Here is a 23,032-nt window from a genome sequence, read left to right as displayed (position 1 = left end):
TATATGTTTAATATTATACATTTCCTTCTAAGTATGCCTTACCACATCCCACAGATTTGACTGCTTTTTTGTTACTTATTCCTAACTTAGTGTTGTAGAGTACAGTCTTTCTGTTTTTGAGACTTTACGAAGCCTGGTGTGGAAGATCTATATCTCAGATCTGTGATTATTTGATTAATGTCTGGTGAGAGTTATCAATATCTGAGTTCCGCTTTCTTCATTTCAGGTCTTGGTATGGTGACCCCTGTGAACGACCTCAGAGGTTCTGACTCCATCGCGTATGACAAAGGGGAGAAGCTGCTGCGGTGTAAGCTGGCCGCCTTCTATAGGCTGGCCGACCTCTTCGGGTGGTCTCAGCTCATCTACAATCACATCACGGTGAGAACGCAGGGCCAGCCCCTGGGCAGTGCTAGGGGCGGCCTGATCCGTGCCTGAATCCGCATGGGAGGCGGGCAGCCGGCTTCAGGAGGTCTACAGAATATTAGGCCCAAGAGTTGCCGAGTCCAGGTCAAAAGTCACAAGGATGGTCGTGCTTTAAAGTTTCTTTCTTGGATGCTAACCTACTAAATTACAGGCTGTTCCTAAAATTCTTTTTATGCTTGAAAGCCCAGAAATGAACCACTTGCTTCCCAACTCTGACCAAAGTCTTCTGTCTCTCACACTTGTTCCTCTAGCTACTCCAGGTTTTTAAAATCATTTTCGCTATAGGTCCCTTTATTTCTTCAGTTCATCCATGTCACACATACAAACTCAGCAGTTTGGAAGGCTGCTTTGTGCTCTTTAAAACTCTTGACTGCCTACCTCCTCTCTGCAAATGACCTCACTGTGTCATAGAAAACATGAGGACCCTTCTGACCTTGTGGCCATTCTGTAATCCTGATGACCTGTTACAGGCACTTGTTCTGGTTGGGCTTGTTCTTTTCTTTTTTTGGTACCGGGGATTGGATTCACAACCTCACACTTACCATGTAGGCAGGCACCTAGCAGGCACCTAGCCACTGAGCTAAGTCCCTAGCCAGGCTCTTCTTTAGCTTGCAATCGCATTGCCTCCTGCCTGCTTACATTCCTAAAACACTGACTATCTGAGCCGATTTCCTTTTTTTCTTTCCCTTGTAGAGATGGCTTTGTTTTTTGAACTATTTCTCCCCCCACCCTTTTTTTTGAGTCAGAGTCTTTGTCAGGCTGGCCTTGAGCTCACATAAGTCTTCCTGCCTCAGCCTCCCAAGTGCTAGAATTACAGGTGTGCATCACAGTGCCTGGCTTCTTCCTTTGGTTTTTGAGCTTATTTTACTTTTCTGCTTTTTTCATTTTGTTTATTGGATAGTTCAGATTATTAATACAACACCTGCTTAGTGTAATAGGCGAACTTTATACAAATGTCTTGAGAGACAGTCATGATCCTGCCTGTCTTCTGTCTCTGTTGAGGTGGCCAGTGTGATGGCCACTGGGACTGTTCTGACTTCTCCTCTGTACTCACCGTACGTGGTGCTTGGCAGCTGCCCTGACTCACAGGATTACGAAACCTCCCAAATGGTCTGGAGCCACCTGTGTGACTGGAATGCTGCGTTCCTGGGACTTAGCATTGTGCTCTACCAGTGCGTGGAGTTGTCCTTTGCATTGCTTCTAGTGCAGATCTCTCAAAATGCAGGCTGACCAGGTCAGTTGGGTCTAGGGTGCAGTGCCTGCTCATGCTTTGCAGACTGCTTCCTGGTCTGTCCCCGCTGGGGGACTTCCTGCCTTCTACACATTTCTTGTCATTGTGCTCCCCATGGGGCATGGAGTAGGCGTGCCCCTGGTGACTGAGTTGCTTCCTAAAAGTTGAGACAGGAATTGGCCAGGGCCTTCTGCTGCAGGGCCAGGAGGCCCGTTAGCCCAGCCAGGCCCAGCTGCCTTCCTGGCTTCTCTGTTGATTGCATTGGATAGGGTGCTGTGCTGGAGAGTTCATGCTAAATGGTGGCCAAGAATGGGTTTCGTGAAAACAGCACAGCTGTGAGAAGTATGCTCCGCAACTGTAACGCAGCTTCACTTTCTTGGAGGTTTTAGGCTGCCTTTCACCACTGGTCCTTCTGTGATGGTAGTGGAATGAGTTTGAAGCACTTTAATGCAGGTCACCCTGCCCTTCTTTGAAAGAGGGTCATAGGGATTTTCTGCTAATGCGATTTAAAATGCTGACAGGTGTTAGAGGATGGGAGAAGATTGTGAGTTAGAGCATTGAGATTGCACTGGATTTAGAGAAGCCTGTGCCGGGAGGGGGCAGGCCAGGCTGGATCAGCTGGTACTTGGGGTGGGGTGTCCTTGCTCAGCGGCCTTAGCTAGAAGCTGTGCTTTCTCTCCTGGTGTGGGTGGGTGAAAAGCTGTGAGGGTTAGCACTATGGAATGTGACAGGTGCTTGGTTCAGTTCTGTTTTGGATTCCAGGGAAGGCGAACTTTGAGGTGACTATCTGGAACCCCTAGTCCTTTGCTTGGGGACATGATATTTGTCCCTAGGGCCAGGGTGAAGCTGCTGATTCCTGCTATTGGAAGGGTGGACTCACTGCCTGAAGTCCTTGTACCAACAGTGAAGCTTACCGACTCTTAACTCAGTAGTAGTATATTCCAATTTAATTTGTAGCAAATCTTTTAGGTCTATCCCGAAGTCTTTATAAAAACTAAATTAAGAGCTGAAGTCTTTATAAAAACTAGATCAAGATTAAAACTAGTTTATAGGCATGTGGTGGCACCTGCCTATAATTCCAGTGCTGGGAAGGCTGACCAAGGAGGATCACTGTGAGTTTGAGGCCAGCCTGGGCTTCACAGTTGAGACCCTGTCTCAAAAAACCAAACAGTAAAAAACAGTAACAACAAAAACCAAAGCCGAGAACTAGAGTGAATTTATGTATTTATTTACTTTGGTGGGCAGGACTCCTTTTTTTTTTTTTTTTTTTTTTTTTTTTTTTTTTTAACGGCTGTAATTCCTGGCACCTGTATCTTGTTTGGCATATGGTGCCAAATCTATGCCAACCAAATTCTGGAGAATGAAATACTCTGCAAGGAGCAGGGATGTGCTGTTGCATGGAGACTTTCGTTTTATTTATTTATTTAATTTTGAAGGGGATAAAACAAAACAAATAAAATGGAACAAAACAGTGAGAACAATATTGAATTTCAAAAACAAGACAGAGAGTAATCCCCCACAGTTGCTCTGTTGTATTTGTTATCCTCCAAGCCATGCTCAGCCCACCAGGCCCAGGCCTGCAAAGCCAGCCAGTCAGTACAGGCATTAAGTTGTTTTGTACCTCGTTGTTACACAGCCTCTGTTCCTCTGAATCAGCTGGTTGCCTACATGGGTGTGTGTGCGTGCGTGCGTGCGTGCGTGCGTGCGTGCGTGCGTGCGTGTGTGTGTTGGGGGTAGGTAGGTTCTTCTTGTCTCCAGCCCACAGCTGCTGCTGGCTGATGGGAAGGGCAGACTGACTTCCTCTGTGTAGAGTTTTTTTGGTTCTTTTTTGAGACAGGGTTTCACTATGTAGTTCTTCAGGCTGGCCTTGAGCTCACTTGGTAGCCCAGGCTCGTCTTGAACTCTCAACGATCCTCCTGCCTCAGCCTCCTAAGTGCTGGGATTACAAACATGTGCCACCATGCCCAGTTTTGTGTGGAGACTTAAAGAGAGATTTCTCTCATTTGCGAATTTAAAGAATAGGTTTCAGTTACCATTCTACTTTGAGGTGTGGTGGCCTTCACCTGGGTCACTACCTACATTTGTGGTAAGCAAGTGGCGATTAACTGTCCTGTCAAAGTGCTACTGTTGAACTGCTTTTGTTCTCTCTAAAGTCTTTTTTATTTTCTTTTTTCAAATTTTGAGATAGGATTATGCTAAGTTACCTGGTGGGTTCAAACTTGTGGTCATCCTGCCTCAGCCTCCCAAGTAGCTAGGAGCATAGGCATGCACCACCACACCTGGCCTCTGTAAAATCAGTTTTCATAAATGTGACTGAGGTGGGTTCATGAACAACAATATAGGAATCCAAGCAGCCAAACTGATAAATTTGGAATTTAATTAACTGAGCTTAGGCCACTCATATTCAGACCACCCTGGTTCAGGGTCTAAACAAGTGGCCCCAAACTGGAAAGTTACAGAGTTTTTAAAAGAGAGTCACAAAAGACATCCTGTTGGAAACAATTTAGCTCGAATCTTTCATTAATTTTTGGTTGACACCTATATACTGCTTCTTTTGTTGAGCAGGTTAATTTTTCTCCTGTGGGTGCAGCTCGTTCTGCTTTTCTCATGGAACTTATACCCTGAGTAATTTTCCATTTTCCTGGGTCAGATACAGGGCACTAGTTAAATGCACGGCTCAAGATGGCGTCAGTTATGCCAAGCTACAACAGTGACCAAGGAGCACTTTTATGTGTTTTGTAAGTTAGATTACTAGTTAATATAAACACAGAAAGCTTCCAGTACTCTTAGCTCTGTGGTAGTCACCGTGCATAACAGTCCCCCTGCACACCTCACCTGTAAGTGCAAGTCCTGAGGAGATGCAGGTAATGTCAGAGGCGCTTGGGGACTCACTCCATTGTTTTCCTCACAGACCAGAGTGAACTCGGAGCAGGAACACTTCCTCATCGTTCCTTTTGGGCTTCTCTACAGTGAAGTTACCGCGTCCAGCTTGGTAAGGTGTTCGCCAGGGTCCTGGTGGGCTTCGAGTGCCTCAGCACACATGAAAGCCAGGGACCAAGAGGGGCAGGAACGCACAGTGCTGGGTGTTTGCAGGAGAAAAGGCTTGAGGAACTCTGAAGCGTGGATTACGGAGTTTCCAGCCTGAGTGACTTAAGGTCCTTAACATCTTCAACTGTGGTGTATTTCAGGTTAAAATAAACCTCCAAGGTGATGTAGTGGACCGTGGGAGCACTAACCTGGGAGTCAACCAGGCTGGCTTCACGCTGCACTCCGCCATCTATGCCGCCCGGCCGGATGTCAGGTGCATCGTGCACATACACACCCCCGCAGGGGCTGCGGTGAGTGCGCCGGGCTGGGCCAGCTCAGAGCGCCCTCAGCTTACTGGACCGTAACCGGTGGCAGTCTCACTTCGGTGGGCTAAGCCTGTTACGTTTTCCTTTGTGGGGCTGAAGTTTGAACCCAGCGCTTGCAAGCGCTAGGCAAGTGCGGGACCACAGAAGGATACTCAGCCCCTAGTATGACTTCCTTAACACTTTTTTTTCTTTTAAGGGGTCTATTTGATAACTATAATTTTTAAAAACCAATGAGTCTGAGGATTGTGGTGGGGGGAGGTTTGATTGTGTTGAAAACTGGGGAAGTGCAAAGTGACAACGGTAAACATGATTCCTCCCGGAGCAGAGAGGCCGAGCAGAGAGGCCGGGGCAAAGGAGAGGAAGCCACAGTAGGGGTGGGGAGGGGCTGGTCCAGGGAGAGGGTGAGGTCTGGAATGCTGCTGCCCAGCTGCTAAAACACAACACAGTCCTGTCCAGAGCTGGGGTCATGTCCAGCCTGGTCATGGTGCACAGGTAAGAAGAGGCCCTGGCTTCCATGTGTGGTGTCCGCATGGGCCACTCACTCTGGCTGATCCCTCCTCCTATGAGTGGGTCTTAAAAAGCCCCAGGGGTCTCATGGTGAACATGCATGTTCCGGGTGTCTGAGCAGAGCTGTGTGGAGGTGAAATACTGTATTTTATTTTATTTTATTTTTTGTGCACAGGGTCTCACTATGCAGTTCAGGCTGGCCTTGAGCTCACTTTGTAGCTCAGGTTGGTCTCAGACTTGCAGTGATCCTTGCTCAGCCTCCCAAGTGCTGGGATTCAGGCGGGTACCGCCATGTCTGACTGAGGTGAAATACTTTTTAGAGCTGTGTTTTAGCACTTGGCAGACTTTTAGGCTTATTGTAAAACAAGTATTACATCTTGATCTGTCTTAATATTTAATGTCAAGCATATTGGATTCTATAGATGAATATTAGCTCATGTTCATTTGACTTTGAACATATGGTTCTTGAAGTTGGCGTTAGAGTTTTATTAAACACATCATTCTTGGGATGATGTACTTTTATTTTCTAAAAGAATACCCATTACTTCAGCCACTAAAAGTGCCCATACTTTTAAAGAACCTTTTGGACACTTTTAAGAATATAGTTGCATACAGGTGACAGGGGATTTTCATTTTCTATATACTGGGAACTGAACCTGAGACTGTTGCACTGAACTACACGCCCAGCTCCCCCCCACTTTTTTTTTTTGGTCTTTTTCCTTTTTATCGGTACCAGGGATTGAACTCACGACTGCTTGCTTGCAAGGCTGAGCTAAACCCCCAGCCCCCCAGCTCCCCTTTTTAAAATTACCTTTTTTTTTTCTGTTTGGTACAGGCGATCGAATTGATGACCCCGTGCTTGCCAGGCAGGCGCTTATGCCACTGAGCTAAATCCCCAGCCCCCAAAATTACTTTCTGATAGTAGTAACAGTCACCAGTTTGCTCAGGGTGGATTTGAACTTGTGATCCTCCTGCTTCAGCTTCCCAGAGGGATCACAAGCATGCCCAGAGCCATGTACTAGGTTTTAAAAGCTACCAGGGCTGAATTTAGGGTTCCGTGGTAGCCACTTGTCCAGCATGCCTGAGACCCTGGGGAGTGGGTATCAAAATAACTTTGCTTCATAAGGACATTTCCCACATGAAGCTAACCCCTGAAAACAGCTAGTGCAGCCCTGCCTTCTCGGAGAAGCTTCGCCCCGTGGAGTAAAGACTGTAGCCTTTGGCTTTGGGGGCTGCTGGGCGAGAGTCCTCACACTGCTCACTCTCTGAAGACATCAAAATCAACATCTTCGAAGGAGAGTGTCGGAGGGTTTCAGGAAACTTGAAAACCTGTGGGGCCCTTGAGAGGCTTTTTTTTTGTTTGAGGCTATAGAGAAAAATTATAACTGTTCTGAACTTTTATACATGTGGTTGAAGTAATTTTCAGGCTTTTCACTTTTACCCACCCTTTAAGGTGGGAAGTGCACAGACCTTCGCAGCACTGGAATTGTCTTTGAGACCCATTGAGGCTTCCTGTGTGGACATGTGCCCTGGGGCCCGGGGTCCTCGTAGTGTTTGTGACCAGTGGCAAGCCTAAGGCCAGGGCTTTCTCCAAGGTGCTCCCGGCTGTCCTTACTGAGCTCTGGAGTGCAATTTACATGAAGTTCACAGTTTTATTTATTCCAAGAAGGAAGCAAAGTGAAACACTTCCTTGTTTTGTGTTTCTGTGTGGAAAGTACTTGCCTGTCCTGGATTACAGTTTTAACGCTGGCTTCTCCTTCCTTCCTGGTGACTGCTGATCCTTTAGGTGTCTGCCATGAAATGTGGCCTCCTGCCCATCTCTCCGGAGGCGCTGTCCCTCGGAGAGGTGGCGTACCACGACTATCATGGTATTCTGGTTGATGAGGAGGAAAAGGTGTTGATCCAGAAGAATCTGGGGCCTAAGAGCAAGGTCAGCTGGGGCCTCCTTTGGGCTTGCAGTTGGGGTGGAGGTGCCAAGGAAGCCGGGTCTACTTGCTGGCTCCACAGAGCATCCCACTTCCCTGCAGGTGCTCATTCTGCGGAACCACGGGCTGGTGTCAGTTGGAGAGAGTATAGAGGAGGCCTTCTACTATATCCATAACCTGGTGGTGGCCTGTGAGATCCAGGTAGGCGGTGGCTCTCCTGTTCGGCCCACAGTTGACAGGGCTGTCCCGGCCCTACAGATTCGTGCAGGAGTGAGCTCATTCAAGGGCTTCATACTGGAGCTGAGTGCGTGAGTTTGGGGTCAACCAGGGCAAATGCTGTTTCACTGACTCAAGTCACAAGAGATGGCAGGGTTTTTAATTTCTAATTTTTTTCTTTTCTAAATAATAAAAATGATTAACACTTTAGGAGTACAAATGGGCCCAGACCCCATATCAGGTGCCTTATGGATGTCACATGTGTGTTGTTTTGTTTGACCCTCTTCCCATTCCTTCTGGAAAAGCAAGAGCAGAAATAGAGATGCTTCCTGCGTGCTCGCTCTTGCTTGGCTCTGACCCTGAATGATGTCTAGGGCCATGAGATTCCAAGATCTTAGAGGCCTGGAAGGGGGCTTTGATTTCCCATTCTGTACCAAGCATAAGTCCCCAGTTTATTTGATGTGCCAAGGAAAAAGTTCTGAAAATGGCCTTCTGCTCAGTGCTGTCCCCGTGTGCCCATGTTTCGATTCCCGTGAGGCAGTGACTTGCTTCCTGTTGAGACCTAGCTTTCCAGCCAAGTGTCCCCAGCCATCTGATGCTCCACATCTCTCTGTGGAGCTCAAGTCATTGTGTTTCCTTGTTTTGGAAAAGGTTCGCACTCTGGCCAGCTCAGGAGGACCAGACAACTTAGTTTTGCTGGACCCCGGGAAGTACAAAGCCAAATCCCGTTTCCCGGGACCCCCGGTTGGGGAAGGCAGCGGGTCACCTCCCAAGTGGCAGATTGGGGAGCAGGAATTTGAAGCTCTCATGCGGATGTTGGATAATCTGGTAAGAATTGTGCCTCTAGCTGGTGGCAAAACTTGTTGTGAAGACACAGATGTTGCCTTCACAGCAAGTGAAATGATCATTGTCATGCTTACCTGGATGATTTCATCCTCAAAAATCATCACAAAACACCTTTTAAAATTTTTTATTAGTACATGTGTACAGTGTATAATGATTGCATTCATTACATGTAAAGGTTTTTTACTTTTTAGACTAAATCAGGATAAAATACAGAGATCGAGGTTTGGTACGTGATCCTGTTTTTTTCAGGGTAACTGGACGTTTGGGCTCAGTGGGGACAGGAGTGCCAAGTATGCTCTGCAGTGGGCAGCAGGTGGCCAGCAGGCAGTGCAGCGCTGACCTCCTGCAAGCTGGCTGCAGAGGGGCTCTCTCAAGCAGGCAGGTGTGGGTCTGTTTTGCTGGTGAGCTCTGGGTGCTGTGTCCTCGCTGTCTGTCTGCTTCGGATGGGTGCTGTGCTGTGTGCTGCAGGGCCAAGAGCCCAGCACAGCCCAGAGGCCAGGAGCATGGATTTCCATAACCCCATCCCTTTGCAGAGATTAGGGAAGGAGCTTTCTGTAAGAGGTAGCCCTTGGAAGTGGCCTCCAGGGACAGGCAGGATGCCCACAGGCTGAAGGGAGAGAAGGAGTGTATCCGTGCGGACCTGCCATGGGCTGGAGTGTGGGCTGGGAGTGTGCACTGTCAGGGAGCTTCAGGCCTGCCCTGGAGGCTGCCTGCTCCCGCATGCAGTCCTTCCCTGGGACCTGGAAGTCAGTCCGCAAACACAGTGTGAGGCAGAGTACCCAGCAGGCTGTCTCTCTCAGCCTGTACATGAGGTCCTGGCGTCCACCTTAATGCTATGGACAGGACGTAGGTCTTGCATTAGGAATACATGGCCCAGAAAGGGAAGTGACCAGACCTGAGGTACAGCCCTGTCCATATGCTGTTTAGTGACTGAGGTGGTCAGTTTGTGAGAGCTGCAGAGGCAGAGTGGGAGCCTGGGGCCAGCATCACTCAAGGGAAGCCAGAAGAGGGGCAGAAGCTGACAGGGAAGACAGAAGAAACATCTGCAGTTAGGTGAGGTCCAGGGAGATGTCACTTAGGAAAGTTGCCCAGAGCGAGGGATGCTGAGCTGGCCCCGGCACACAGCCACTTCCTCTTAGTAATTTGATGTTTGACGGCTTTGCTCCTAGGAAGTCTGTTACGTGAGGAAGGGGGAGAGGAGATGAGACTCAGGAACAGGGGCTCGGATGTATAGGCCAGGAGCAGGCAGAGGTGAATGGAGACAAGGGCAGAAGCTGGTGTACTGGGAGAGGAAGCAGGTGAATGGGCAGTAGGAGAGCCATCCCTTACACAGTCTCCGGGGTGACCCTATTGGTACCAAGTGCTGGTGGCGTGTTAGACACGAACGGCCGGCAGCCACGGATCCTGGTCCGGGCTTTGGTTTAGACCTGATCTGCTGCACTGAGTGTTTGCAAATCATGGAATTAAGTAGAGGAGAATAGGTGAAGCTTTCACACTAAGAAATACTTGGTCTTTAACATTTACACCTACAGAAAGTGCTAAATTGGTCCCCAAATGAGATACAATTTCAGTTTCTCCAAGAACGAACAAGGGTACATACGTTACACATGCGTGTAGAGTGTGTGTGTGTGTGTGTGCGCGCGGCTTGCGTATTGAACTCAGTGCCTTGTGCATGCTTAAGCCCATATTCTGAGCCTTCTTTCCTCGCTGTGTTTTTAATTATAAGGCCGAGAGGGTTTTGGAGTTCTTAATATAACCTCTAGTCTCAGTGTGGTGGCGTTTGCAGAAGGGAGTGTGTGCTGTGGGCATCCGCTGATGGCCAGGGCTGGGGCTCTCTCCTGCAGTCACAGAGCCAGCTCGGAGCTGGCTCCCAGCAAGTGGAGAGTTGAGTTAGTAAGAACTGTGTTTTGGGAGTGGGCTTCTGTATGGCTGAATCATTCTCTGTTATTACCCCTCAACAAAGCATGCTGTCAGTGGAAAACTCCCACTAGGGATACTTTCCTGCCATTCTGAGGAAAGATTTGGAAACTAAATAGAAAATGATTCTTCAGTGATTATCACCCCTTTTTTGTGTATTAAAGGAGGGACCCCCAAAAGAGGAGCAGAACCCAAAAGGAGGAGACAGTGTTTCTTTCTTTTTTGGGGGCAGGGTTTCTATTTTGAGAGTCTCACGTTGTCCAGGCTGGCCTCGGACTCCTGGGCTCAGGCTGTCCTTCTGCCTTAGACTCCCCTGGAGCGTGGCTCCACCCCGTGTTGGCAGCAGGGTGTCTGTGCAGACCCCATAGCCGTTTCCTGTAGAGCCCAGGTCCTCCCTCCACCTGCTGTGCAATGCTGTGAGTGACGGTGAGGTCTGTGTCTCTTGGGTCATTTGACCAACACCTGTCTGAAAGCCACTGTTACCACTTGTCACCACTCCCTTTATTACTTGCCGGGTTCTGTGGGGCAGGAGTCCAGGGACAGCCAGATGGGCTCAGGGACACCAGTGCTGCAGTGGGGTGTGGGTGTGGGTATGGGGGTGGGGCGCAGCAGGCTGCTTTCTCGTCTGAAGGCTCCACTGTAGGAGCACTGATTTTTGGGGGCCCAATTATCCACAGGGCAGCGTTGCTGGCAGCTTGCTTCAGACTTACAAGTCAGTGCTTGGCTGTAGGGTAGTATTGTCCTTTGCCACCCATGAGTTCTGCTAGTTAGAAGCATTAGAGGTTTTTTTCTGGTTTGCACCATCAGGAGGGTACAGCTGTTGTAATTTGTCAGAACTTGTCTTCCAGGTGGGGCACAAGGGGGCACACCTGTAGTCCTAGCACTCAGGGAGGCTAAGGCTGTGATTACAGGTTCTGAGCCCACCTGAGCCGCCTGTCAGTTAGCAGGACTTAAAAAGAATGTATTGCGAGGCCTGGGGATTCAGCTTGGTGCAAAGGCCCTGAGTTCATCCCCAGTTCATTAAAAATCAATAAAAACATTTTTAAAAAGGCTGGGGAGCCGAAAGTGGTAGCATAGTCCTGTAATGCCAGCACTTGTGAGACTGAGGTAAGAGGATCACAGTGAGTTCCAGGCCAATCTGGACTGTGTACCAAGACTGTCTCAAAAAACCACAAAAAAACAAAAACAAACAAACAAAAAAACCCAACAATGAAAAATTGCCTGGGGGTGCAACCTGTATTGGGTTGCCGGGACCACAAGCACACGCCCTATTCTGCAGTGTGTCTGTTGCCCCAAGCTTGGGTTGGCATCGTGAGGTTCTCTGCTCTGTGTCCACTTTGCAGTCCCCAAAGTGAATCTGCTCCCTCTCTGGAGTGCTGACCGCCCTTCCCTGTCCCTGTCCCTGTCCCTGTCCCTGTCCCTGTCTCTATCTCCTAGGGCTACAGAACCGGTTACCCTTACCGATACCCAGCTCTGAGAGAGAAATCTAAAAAGTACAGCGATGTGGAGGCTCCTGCTAGTGTCACGGGCTACTCCTTCGCCAGTGACGGTGACTCGGGCACTTGCTCCCCACTCAGACACAGTTTTCAGAAGCAGCAGCGGGAGAAGACAAGGTGGCTGAACTCTGGCCGGGCCGAGGAAGCTTCCGAGGAAGGGCAGAATGGAAGCAGCCCCAAGTCGAAGACTAAGGTGTGGACGAACATTACACACGATCACGTGAAACCCTTGCTGCAGTCTCTCTCGTCCGGTGTCTGCGTGCCAAGCTGTATTACCAACTGCTTGGTCTGTGCCTCCTTACTGTTCATAGTTAGATGACGTAGAGCGAGTCGGACAGCTGTGGCTTTGGAGGCTTTGGGATGGCTCCATTGGCCAGATCTGGCAGCCTCTTCTCACTAACTCTCTTTTCTCCGAGTCCAAGTCCACTTTGCACCTTCGCCAAAATCTGAGTAATGTTGTCCCTGTGAAACTGCTTAAGATGTGACATCCCTCCTACTCACTCCCCAGATGCCTGCAGTTAACCTAGAAGCGGAGCCTCGGTCCAAGTCTGGTCTGAGCGCTTGCTCTTGGTGTCTCACGCACAAGCAGGTTGCTCGGTCACAGATCTGATCCTGAGTGTCGCCAGCTCCAGTGGCACTGCTCCCCTCTTGTTACTAGTGTTGTCTTAAGCAGTTTTCCCCTCTCGGTACCCCAGCCTGTCTCCACTGGCCCTGTCCTCTCGATGTTGCTCCCTGCCCATCCCAAAGCCTCCGAACGCTCTCACCAGCTGCCCTCTGCATGGACTGTTGCATGTGAGTAGACGGCCGTGGAGGCGAGTCTTTGGCTCCTCTGGGTGCGGCATGACCCAAGTGCAGCGGAGGCCATTTGCAGGGCTGTCCGTGCCCATGCCGCTTGGGCTCCGTGGCCGCAGAGGACAGGTCGCTATAATTCCACAGGTGGGGCCATAACCAGAGCCCAGCTCAGCTGCCTGGTGTTCTCCAGCAGTGGCCCAGCAGACAGCAAGCTTTCTCCTGTAACAGTGCCTTTATTTTATAGATTTAAAAAAAAAGCAAAAGGGTATCTTCCTCAGGTGGCTCTGGTGCTTCCTGGTCCGCAGTGGTGAGAAGCTCTGGTGCCCCTGTGCGGCATCAGAGTGAAGGGGTGCAACTCTACTCTCCCACTTTTCCCTTTTTTCATTTGTTTTACTTTTCAAAGGGAGAGGAACAGACCAACCCTGGTCTGGGGCTGCCAGCGTCCTGCACCTTGCCCGATGCTCCTTTCCGGGTACACACAGTACAGTGCTGAGCTCTGTAACTTAGCCTGGCAGAGACTCAGCTGCTTTAGGTGTGGGGGTCCTTGTGTGCCCCACAAGGGCTTTGTTCTGCATCTCTATCTGTCTCTTACTGTTCTGGAGTATCTCAGGTTCCATGCAGTGCTCCCTCCAGGTTGGTATGTTTTCATTTCTACCGATTCTCGCTCATTTTTAAAATGTGTACCTATTCCAAGGCGGCTGTTTTCATGTTTGCCTAAGCCATTTCTGTAAAATGCTGGAGTTGTTTTTCTGAGAAGATGGCCATCAGTGAGTACCCGCAGCTCCATGCCCATCCCCGCTCCCCACAGGCTCAGCATCTGACAGTCGCGTTGCTTTCTGGAAAGCCACATGGCTGATCGTGCCCTGCTGCCTCTGGAAGGTCTTCCGGGAGGCGGAGAGCCTGTGCTCCCAATGATGGCTCGTTTTAATCTTCAGTGCCTACTCATGCCTAAAGATGAGAATTTGACTAAAAATCTCAAGTTCAATTGGAGATCCCAAAAAACCCTTCTGTGCAGAAGGCCCAGTGTGCTGAGGGTACGCACTGATACCTAAAACAGCCTTTAAGGCCTCATGTGGTGCTTCGGGGGTTGGGGTATTTGGAACACTGAAAGCATCCGTTATATAAAATACTCCACAGCACCAGACTCTGCGGCCAGGTAGCTGCTGTCTGAGTGCAAATGCAATAAGCTTTGGGGTTGGAGCATTATGCAAGCTGATGCCCTCATTCACGAAACTTTGGTGATGCCCACTCTCACCCCACAGTCCTGACTCCCCTGCCTGAGCAGTAGCCTGCATTGCTTCCCATGATCCTGTCATCTCATGCTTCCAGTTGGCTTTGGTGTTGGGTGACTCTCAGGGCAGTGAACCAATGGTCTCCAAGGGGCTCCTTGGCTGGCCTGTGGGTGACAGAGCTGGGATCTGTTGTCAGCCCACATTGTGTCCCAGATTTCCACGTGGCTGTCGAGGCGGCCTTTTCCTGTCAGCGATGACTCTGACGCCTGCCATTCACTGGTTTTCACTTGGTCACATCCTATTCCCATGGCGACTGTGCCGGGTGACCAAGGACACATGCTCATTGGTTCAGTCCTCTCTGTGATGCTCTGTGCATGATCAGATGTGAGATCGGTTGGACAAAGTGGATGCTATGGTTTTACTTATCACTGTCGTGACTCTGACTTTTCAACTGTTCTTGAAATTACAGTGGACTAAGGAGGATGGACATAGAACTTCCACCTCTGCCGTCCCTAACTTGTTTGTTCCATTGAACACTAACCCCAAAGAAGTCCAGGAGATGAGAAACAAGGTGCGTCCTGCTGTCTGTGCGGCGGGGGGCTTGGGTGTGGGCTGGAAGGGTGCTGGCTTGCTGCAGAGGCACTAAAGCCATCTCTTCACACTGCCGCTGAGTCCCCATGAGTGCAGTGTGACTGCAGACATGTGGGCTCCTGGCTCGACCTCAGACCTGCCTGGTCGCAGGTCTGATTCTAGTGAGAGCAAATTATGCTGCCCTGCTTTCGGGTTCATGTAGAGTTATAGGCTTTCAAGTGTTGGGACAGAGTGCCCTGTGTGTTTATGGTGTCCTTGCAGATGGGTACGTAGTGAGAATTTCCCCCAGAGGGGAACCAGCATGGGGTTTGGGCCCTGCCAGACATCCTGCCTGCTGAGCAGGGTGCCAGTGCCATTGGGCAGGCCGTGCTGTTGCCCTGAGCAGAATGCAGGTGTGGCGCTGGGCTGGGCTTGAGGACACAGCAGCGTGGCTTCCTGTACTGTTGATGTGTGTATCCCCTGTTCCCTTCCTCAGATCCGAGAGCAGAACTTGCAGGACATCAAGACGGCCGGCCCCCAGTCCCAGGTTTTGTGTGGTGTAGTGATGGACAGGAGCCTCGTCCAGGTGAGCGCTCAGAAGGCCTCTGGCATTAGTGGGTGCTAACTAACCATCCGCTCCAGAGCTGTTCTCACTTGGGTGAGCATGGCTCTGTGAGGTGAGTATTCTAGGCAAGTGGTTACCATTGTTAAGAATCTGCGTGAAAGCCCAATCACTTCCCTGGAGTCCTAGCTGAGCGGAGCATGCAGAGGACCGCACCGAGCCCTGCTCCTGGTAGTGCATGCATCCCCGCAGGGCACACGCTGCCAGCTTGGGGTGGTACATGGTGTTGCCAGGGTGCAGGGAAGCACTGGGAGAGGGGTCTGGTGGGCCAGCATATTCATGTCTGCAGCAAGTGCTGCTTGCGTTGTCAGGGCGGGCCCTGCTAATGTGCATTTTTGTCAGGCCCTGGTGGCACTGTGAAGAAATGTGTAAGTTATCTCGGACTCTCACGATGCCACACCACCGTGGCTTTCCAGCTTGACTCCGCAGGGGTGGAGGAGTGGCATCACGTTTTCTGAATTCCGCAGTCTTGAGTCTTGTGTTCAGTGTCTGCACGCACTGCCGTCATCACGCCACCTTCACTGTTGGCTGCATGCCCCTGCTGGCTTCATCCTGTGTGCTCAGGTGATATTTCCAAGGCTGGGCCTGACATGCTCTGGTGACTCAGTTTACTGTTGCAGGACGCACCTCTCTCTGACTGTACGGAAACTATCGAAGGGCTCGAGCTTACAGAGCAGACCTTTAGCCCCGCTAAGCCTCTCTCTTTTAGAAAGGTACTCAGCGCCCTGTCCTCACCTACTGTTGGTGCGCCATGCTCTTGTCCTCCCCTGCTCCCCACTGCCTCCTTCTCAGGCACTGTCTCAGTTACTCAGTCCCTTGCAAGGGATCTTAGAGTCATCTGTGAGGGTATCCAGAAGTTATGTTCTGCCCATTCTCCTGTTCAGCGAAAATGCTGGGGACAAGGTGTGTCGGTGGTTTCAGCATTTAGATTGGCTGCTGAGCAGTGGCCAGTCTGCACGGCATGGTGGGTTTCCAGAGTCCTTCGTGGGACTGGCCACACATGCTGCTGGGCTGCAGTTTACTCCACCTGAAGACTGAGTGCAGACAGCTGTCCCGACAGTCACAGCGCCTGCATGATCTCCCCTGATTGTTCTTCCATGACCATAGCAATTAGAGGCTGTGTCATTGAAAGATGTTGTTTCAGAGGAATGAGAAATAAGACTGTGTTTGTTGCCTTTCATTGAGTAAAAATAATTTATTAAAAAGAAATACCTAGGGCTGGGGATTTAGCTCAGCAGCACAAGCGCTTGCCTGGCAAGTGAGAAGTCACAAGTTTGATCCTCGGTACCAAAAAAAAAGATAAAAAAATCTGAGCTGGAGATGGTGGTACATGCATGTATTCCCTATTAGTCGGGAGGCCGAGGCAGGAGGATCATAAGTTTGACACCAGCCTGGGAAGCTTAGGGAGGTCCCCGTCTCAAACCAAAACATAGAAAGGGCTGCTCAGTAGTGGAACAGGTGCCCAGCATGCACAGGGTCCTGGAGTCAGCCCCCATATTGCCAGACAAGCAAAAAGCCCGATAGTTTTCTTTAATGTTTCAGAGGGTGGGGAGTGACACTCCTGAACCCTTGAAGCCAGGTGGTACTTTCTCTGTGTACGTGTAATCTGTGTGTCCGGTAGGCGGATGTCTGGCATTACCGCCCAGGGCAGGGCAGGCATGTGCAGGACTTGGTGTCCAGGCTGGGTGCTGGTGAGTGCCCTGTGTGCAGAGGACATTTCAGGGCGCTGCTTGCGCTCCGAACTCCCTGCGAGAGGTGCAGGACCGTGCTTGTGCTGGAGTTGCCAGCCAGAAGCGGGTCTGGTGGGACCCTGTGGTGGGATGTGGAAGTCGTCTCTTTTCTCCCCACTGCCAATCTTGGAGTGGCTTCTCTGAAAAGGCAGGAAGACTTGTGCTCTTCCCAGTCTGTGTGTCTTTGGTGTTGGTGCCTTGAGCTGTAAGCTGCCCTGGTCACTGATACCTCCAGTATGTGGTGGCGTGTGATGAGTCCAGGAGTCGCACGTGTGTTGCAGTGTACTTGTGGATCTCGTCTGGCCGGGTAGCTGTGCTGCGGGATGTGCTCTGGGGTGGCTCCTCATCGGCTTTGCTCCCAGAAGTGTTCTGATGCAGGTGTGTGTGATAAGTAGACACAGGGTCCCAAGATCTGTGCAGTCTCGGCAGAGCAGTGCCGGGGAGGGGACCAAGGCAGAGACCGGGATTGGCCTTGCCCTGGCTTGCCTGTGAATCTTCCTCCACACTGACTGCACATACTTCATGTTAAGGTTAAGAATGTGCTTTGATTTCCTGGCCGTGCTTTACTGGGGCTGTTCTTTCGCTGTTCCCTTCCTTTGGGGTGAGCTTCCAGGCACTGGCAGTCTTACCCCTGTGGGACATGGGCTGCTCCAGCAGCTGTTTCTCCTTGAGACAGGGAGGAGACTGTCCCAATGCCTCCCTTCCAGGGCGGACTTGGAGGGCCTGCTTCACCTGTGGGCCTCTGTGAGTCTGGCTGTGGGGGGCCTTCAGTTCCTGTAGTGGTGGTTTGCATGGCACAGGGTGACTTTTTCATAGAAAGGGGCATAGGGACATGGAACTCACATGAAAGTGCCCTTTCCCTGGGCGCTACACAGCCTGACACGGACCCTGTAGACGGCCTGATCGGAGAAGAGTATGTGAGGTCAGTCACACGCTGCCTGCCCAGGGAAGGACTCCGGATCTGCTGTGCCTGTCACTGGGGCTGTGCCCATCGTGCAGGGTGGGTGGAATGCAGGGGCAGTGAGCTGAGCTCCCAGGCTGTGTGTGGCCTACAAGCAGTTTAGCTGTCAGTCTCCTCTTCCTTCCGCTCCTCTTCTTCCATTAGGGACTGAACTCAGGGCCTTTGCCCTGAGCTAGATCCTCAGCCCTTTTTAAATTTTTTGTTGGAGGCAAGGTCTTGCTAAGTTACTGTCCACACTGCCACAGTCAAGTACAGAAGTAACTCCTCGGCTTTGTGTTGCTTGAAGTCCCTGGTAGGGACCAGGAAGGAAGGTGGCCTCTCGAGTTTCGAGCCTTACTGCTGGAGGAACCGGCCACCCTCCATGCTGACTCCTCAGGCCAGTCCCTGCTCCCCCTGGAGCTGGTGTGCTGCTTGTTGAGCTGTCAGCATGCAGGTCCTGCTTGTCCTCTGGGATACCAAGCTGGGAAGGAGGCAGATGTGGTGGCACCAGCCAGTACTCCCAGGAATGTGGGATGATTGCAGGTTTGAGGCCAGCCAGGGCAATTTAGCAAGTAAGGCATTGTCTCAAAATGATTAAAGGGGGACTAGGGATTTAGCTCAGCAGCATAAGTGCCTGTCTGGCAAGCGTGAGGCTGTGAGTTTGATCCCCAGTACCAAAAAAAAAAAAAAAAAAAAAAAAAAGATTAAAGGGCTGCTGTGTAGCTTAGTGGTGGGGCCTTGCCAGGCCTGTGTGAGGCCTGGTTTCCATCCTCAGCACCACAAAGTACAAGTTACACTACACAGACTCTGAACAAGGGCTCTGATGCTTCAGTGACAGGAGATGGTGGACATTTTATTCCTTTACCAATTTTGGACATTTGATTGAAAAGTGTTTGGGCCTCTCCAGCCTCCCATCACCTCATTTTATTGCGGTGACAGCAGGATGTGGGTCCCTGTACGGAATGCAGTGACTTGAAGGGATCTCGGCTCTTGAGAGCCCGGTGTCCTGAGCCTGGGCCTCCAGACAGAAGTGAGCGTGGGGATCTCCCAGCAGTGCAGCCCATGGGGTGGAGCAGGGGCCGTGTGTGCGGGAGATCCTGGGGGCCAGCTGGAGACCCTCCCTCAGGGGCCAGCACTCTGTGTCTAGGCCCCTCCTGTCTTCTTTTGTGTCTGGAAGCGCTTGTTGAGACATGGGTGTAAGAAAAGGCCGCACTGTGGGCAAGCAGCTGCCACCTCTGTGCCCGCCTGGCAGTGCCCGTGCTGCTCCTAGTGCCCCTTCCCCACAAGCCTAGGCGCTCTTCTGGCTCACAGCTTTGCCCACTGCTTTTCTTTTTTTTGGTCTTTTTCATTTTTATCGGTACCAGGGGTCGAACTCACGACTGCCTGCTTGCAAGGCAGACGGTTATGCCGCTGAGCTAAATCCCCAGCCCCTTTTCTTCGGGTTCTGGCAATTTCTCAGGCCAACTGGGTGTGAGGGGCATGTTGTACTCCAGGGGATGGGGGATCAGCGAAGCTGGTTGTCGCCTGGGCACCAAGGCAGACCTCAAGGAGGTGGTGGCGCTGCTGACATCCTGGGCAGGAGAGGCGGGAGGCCCTGCTCCGCGCCATCTGTGCTTTTGGACACCAGGGCTTCGCTAGGGTTTCTTCTTGTCATGTTTGTTGTGTGACACTGACCCATTGCCGTCTTGTGCTGTTGACGGCTGTAGCTCAGCTGCCCCTTGGGTCCCTGCCGGTGCAGTGTTGGTGTGTCTGCTCCCGAAAAGCCTGATCCTGCCTGCAGCCTGCCGGGGAGGAGGGAGAGCCCGGCCTGGCTGGGCCACTGCAGACCACACCACCTTGTTGCCCACAGGGGGAGCTGGTGACTGCGTCCAAGGCCATTATCGAGAAGGAGTACCAGCCCCACGTCATCGTGAGCACCGCGGGCCCCAACCCCTTCCAGGCGCTCACCGACCGCGAGCTGGAGGAGTACCGCAGGGAGGTGGAACGCAAGCAGAAGGGCTCAGAAGGCGAGTGCCCCGGGGAGGCGGGGCACGAGCATGTGCATGTGCGGACAGCCGCCCCAGAGCCGCCCCGAGAGCCTGGTTAGGAGCTGACCGCATCAGCCCTCGGCGTGCTTCAGTCTAGGCACGGAGCCTGGCAGGCGGAAGGGCGCTACTTGGCAGGGCCCGGGTGGGAGCCAGCCTTAGAGGAGCAGCAGGCAGCTTCAGAAAGCCCGAGGGCTGCAGCCCCAGAGTCCACTCCCGGCTGGAGTGGGCTGGACGCAGGTCCTGGTGAGCGGCTCTGTCCGCAGGGAGCGACGGGAGCACAGGGGACTGTGGACTAGTGGAAGCCAGCCTGAGGGCTGTGTCCTCGTGGTCGCACCGGTGCTAGGCTCCCTTCTCCCGCGTTGGAGGGCGGCGCTTGTCCTGCTGAGGCAGTGCGCAGGCATGGCCAGCTTCTGCCCCAGACCCGGCCTGGGGTCTTGAGCTGCTCACAGAAATGTCTTCAGTGACAGGAGCATTTTTTTTCAGAGTTACTGTCACACCTAGTGAGAGAAGTGGACTTGGGATTTTTTTATTTATTTTTTTTTTTGATACAGGGTCTTGCTCTAATTCAGGCTGGTCTTGAACTTACTATGTAGCCCAGGCTGGCCTCAAAGTTGTGGCAGTCATTCTGCCTCAGCCTCTGAGTGCTGGGATTCCAGGCATGTACCACCATACCTGGCAGTTTGGAAGTTCCTGCACTCAAAGTGTATTCCCTGCCTTTTCCTCTCTGGTCTTTATAAGCATATTTTGAACAAAAGGATGCAAGTTGCCAGGTATAAATTGTTGGTAGAAAACTTGCTAAGAAACTGGCTGGAGAGTGGGGCGGGTCAAGGCAGGTAAGGTAACATTGTGGGGTTGGTGAACACGGAGGAGGAGAAGAGTAACCTGGTATCAGGATCTGTGGAGAGTTCAGAGACTCGGGCAGGCCCTCTGCAGAGGGTGGTGTGGGAAGGCGAGGCCCCTGGGAGCTGGGCATGCACCCAGGCTGCCCCATGTACGCTCAGCCCCGCTGGGCTGTGTCTGAGGTGGGCATCCATCAGCTTTTCTTTCAGAGGTTTCTCACTGTGGGCTGCTCCTGGGCCTGTGGTGAGCAGCACATTGTGGCTGGGGTGGGCAGGGGCGGGCTTGGCCTGAGGCTGAGGACCTAGCCTTCCATGTGCAGCGTTCAGGGCATGTTTAAGGTCCAGGCCGGGTCTGGGAACAGAGCTTAATGCAGAGCCCTAGGTTCAACCCTCAGTACTGCAAAAAAAGAAAGAAAAATAACATTTGGGACCCCAGTTCTCCCTAGTCTCAAGCTCTACCTGTTTTTCCCCTTCGTATGTATCTGCAGAAAATCTGGGTGACTCTAGAGAACAGAAAGAAAAGAGTCTACCAGACCAGCCGGCCGAGCCTCACACCCCCCCCAGCACCCCTGTCAAGCTGGAGGAAGGTGAGCTCTGGGCATGTGGAGCCTCTGGGAGGGAGGGTGCATGGCTAACGGCACACTGGCAACTGTTCTGTTAACATGAATACAGAGTGTGCATTTGCCTCCAAGTCAGTGCCTCCTGTGGCCCTGGAGTCCCCAGCTGAGTCCCAGCCTCTTCTCCACTGTTACGCTCGGTCCTCAGTAATTTGAGGCCTCATAGAGTGGGGCTGTTGTGACCCCATGGAAGGGCAGACCTTGCCAGTGGACCACGCCAGCCTGTCTGGTGTCCGTTTTGCCCGTTGTGTGCACACTTCTTGTCTGTCCTGTGTGGAGGCGATACCGTCTTGTGTGGGCTGTGGGACCTCTGACCTGCTGCTCTGCCGGTCCACCGAGAGCCCTGGACACGCCCTGGCCACGCTGCGGTGTGTGGTCGGCACATCTGTCCCTTGTTCTTGTCCACTGTGTCCCTGTTCTGTGTTCCCCAAAGAATGGCTCGGCCCCGTAGCGTAAGCCACTGGCTGTGATCGAATGCATAGATTCTCTACTTGTGCTTTTCTCTCTCGTGGCCGCCTTGCAGCAGGAGATGGATGTGCTAAAGAGTACCTGCTACCCTAGTAAGTACTGCCGCGCCTGGCACACACCCACTGCTCCCTGTGCTGTGCTCCTCCTCTGTTGCTTTGGTTTTGAAGCTTTGTTTTCTGTTTTTTCAGAGCAAAAACAGAGAACCCCTTTTTATTCCTGCCCGTCTGTGGCCTCCCCAGTAGTAGTGAAGCCCTGGGCCCCACACTGTGCTGCGCAGTGTGTTGGGCCTCAGGAAGTTCCTAGGCTCAGCCTTCAAGCATTGCTTGTAAATGTTTGTGTGAAGGAGTTGCCAGTTGGGCTGGACGTAAATGTAGGCTGGCGCCAGCAGTGACCTCCACCACTGGCGTGCGGGATAGTTTGGATCTGTGCCTAATCAGACTGGTAATTTGAAGTTGGCTGACAGCAATACTTAGTCTTCTTAAGAAATGTGAAGCTGGGGCTGGGGATTTAGCTCAGCGGCATAACTGCCTGCCTTGCAAGTGTGGGTCGTGAGTTTGATCCCTGGTACCGATAAAAAAAAAAAAAAAAAAGAAAAAAGAAATGTGAAGCTGGGCATGGTGGCTATGCCTATAATCCTAGCACTCTGGGAGGCTGAGGCAGGAGGATCGAAAGTTTAAGCTCAGCCTGGGCAATTCAATGACTTAGCGAGACCCTACCTGAAAAATAAGTGTCTGGGAACATAGCTCCATGCAAAGCCCTGGGTTAGACCCTCAGTACTGCCAAAAAGAAAAGTAACACTTGGTTAGGGGCCCCAGTTCTTCAGAGCGTGTGCCATGGGTGCCACAAGCTTGGCCAGCGTGCCCCCTGCCTGTGCTCCCTCCTCTCAGTGTGGCACCAAGTCAGGGTCTCCTCTGATGCCCCACAACACAACAGTGAGGGTATAGGGCCTGCACACCTATGGCCAGGCTGCTCCAAATCTCTGCCTGATCCCTGACTCCATTTAAGTACTAAACACTTTGGAGGTGTCTAACATGCCAGTGGCGTGCAGCTCTGGATTGTTAACAATTCATCTGCAATGCTGGTGTCCCTAGGGCCAGGAGGAGGCATGTCCGCCCCAGGGGAGACAACCCAGGATGCAGCTTGTTAAACAGCTCTGCTGGCTGCTCTGGGGACACAGCTGCTGTGGGGCCAGATTTAGGCTGAAGGTCAGGACCACTAATACCCAAGCAGAGCTTTCTCCCAGGTGGGTGCCCAAATCTTGCCCATGCAGCCAGGCCTGAG

The 23,032-nt window shown here is 51.8% G+C and overlaps 1 protein-coding gene across 14 annotated transcripts in view; it reads left to right on the top strand.

Annotated features, from left to right (window-relative positions):
• Add1 (adducin 1) overlaps nucleotides 1-23,032 on the top strand; it is a 69,925-nt gene that overhangs the window by 45,109 nt on the left and 1,784 nt on the right. For 2 of the 14 annotated variants that reach the window (XM_004999891.4, XM_004999890.4), the window contains exons 4-15: nucleotides 227-378; nucleotides 4,566-4,646; nucleotides 4,843-4,992; nucleotides 7,301-7,444; nucleotides 7,542-7,640; nucleotides 8,307-8,483; nucleotides 11,856-12,200; nucleotides 14,408-14,509; nucleotides 15,005-15,094; nucleotides 15,751-15,843; nucleotides 19,650-19,806; nucleotides 21,155-21,253. In XM_004999891.4, coding sequence (XP_004999948.1) covers nucleotides 227-378; nucleotides 4,566-4,646; nucleotides 4,843-4,992; nucleotides 7,301-7,444; nucleotides 7,542-7,640; nucleotides 8,307-8,483; nucleotides 11,856-12,200; nucleotides 14,408-14,509; nucleotides 15,005-15,094; nucleotides 15,751-15,843; nucleotides 19,650-19,806; nucleotides 21,155-21,253 — 1,689 coding nt within the window. Of the gene's footprint in view, nucleotides 1-226; nucleotides 379-4,565; nucleotides 4,647-4,842; nucleotides 4,993-7,300; nucleotides 7,445-7,541; nucleotides 7,641-8,306; nucleotides 8,484-11,855; nucleotides 12,201-14,407; nucleotides 14,510-15,004; nucleotides 15,095-15,750; nucleotides 15,844-19,649; nucleotides 19,807-21,154; nucleotides 21,254-21,806; nucleotides 21,845-23,032 lie in introns of those variants that run through there. The other 12 variants (XM_063230375.1, XM_063230374.1, XM_023566967.2 and 9 more) reach the window with 12 other exon arrangements.

This window comes from Cavia porcellus, unplaced genomic scaffold (assembly GCF_034190915.1).
Source record: "Cavia porcellus strain 051 isolate PalLab524CR breed Dunkin Hartley unplaced genomic scaffold, mCavPor4.1 scaffold_18, whole genome shotgun sequence".
Taxonomy (NCBI): domain Eukaryota; kingdom Metazoa; phylum Chordata; class Mammalia; order Rodentia; family Caviidae; genus Cavia; species Cavia porcellus.
Note: the sequence above shows the minus strand (reverse complement) of the source record. Positions and strands in the feature narration are given on the sequence as shown.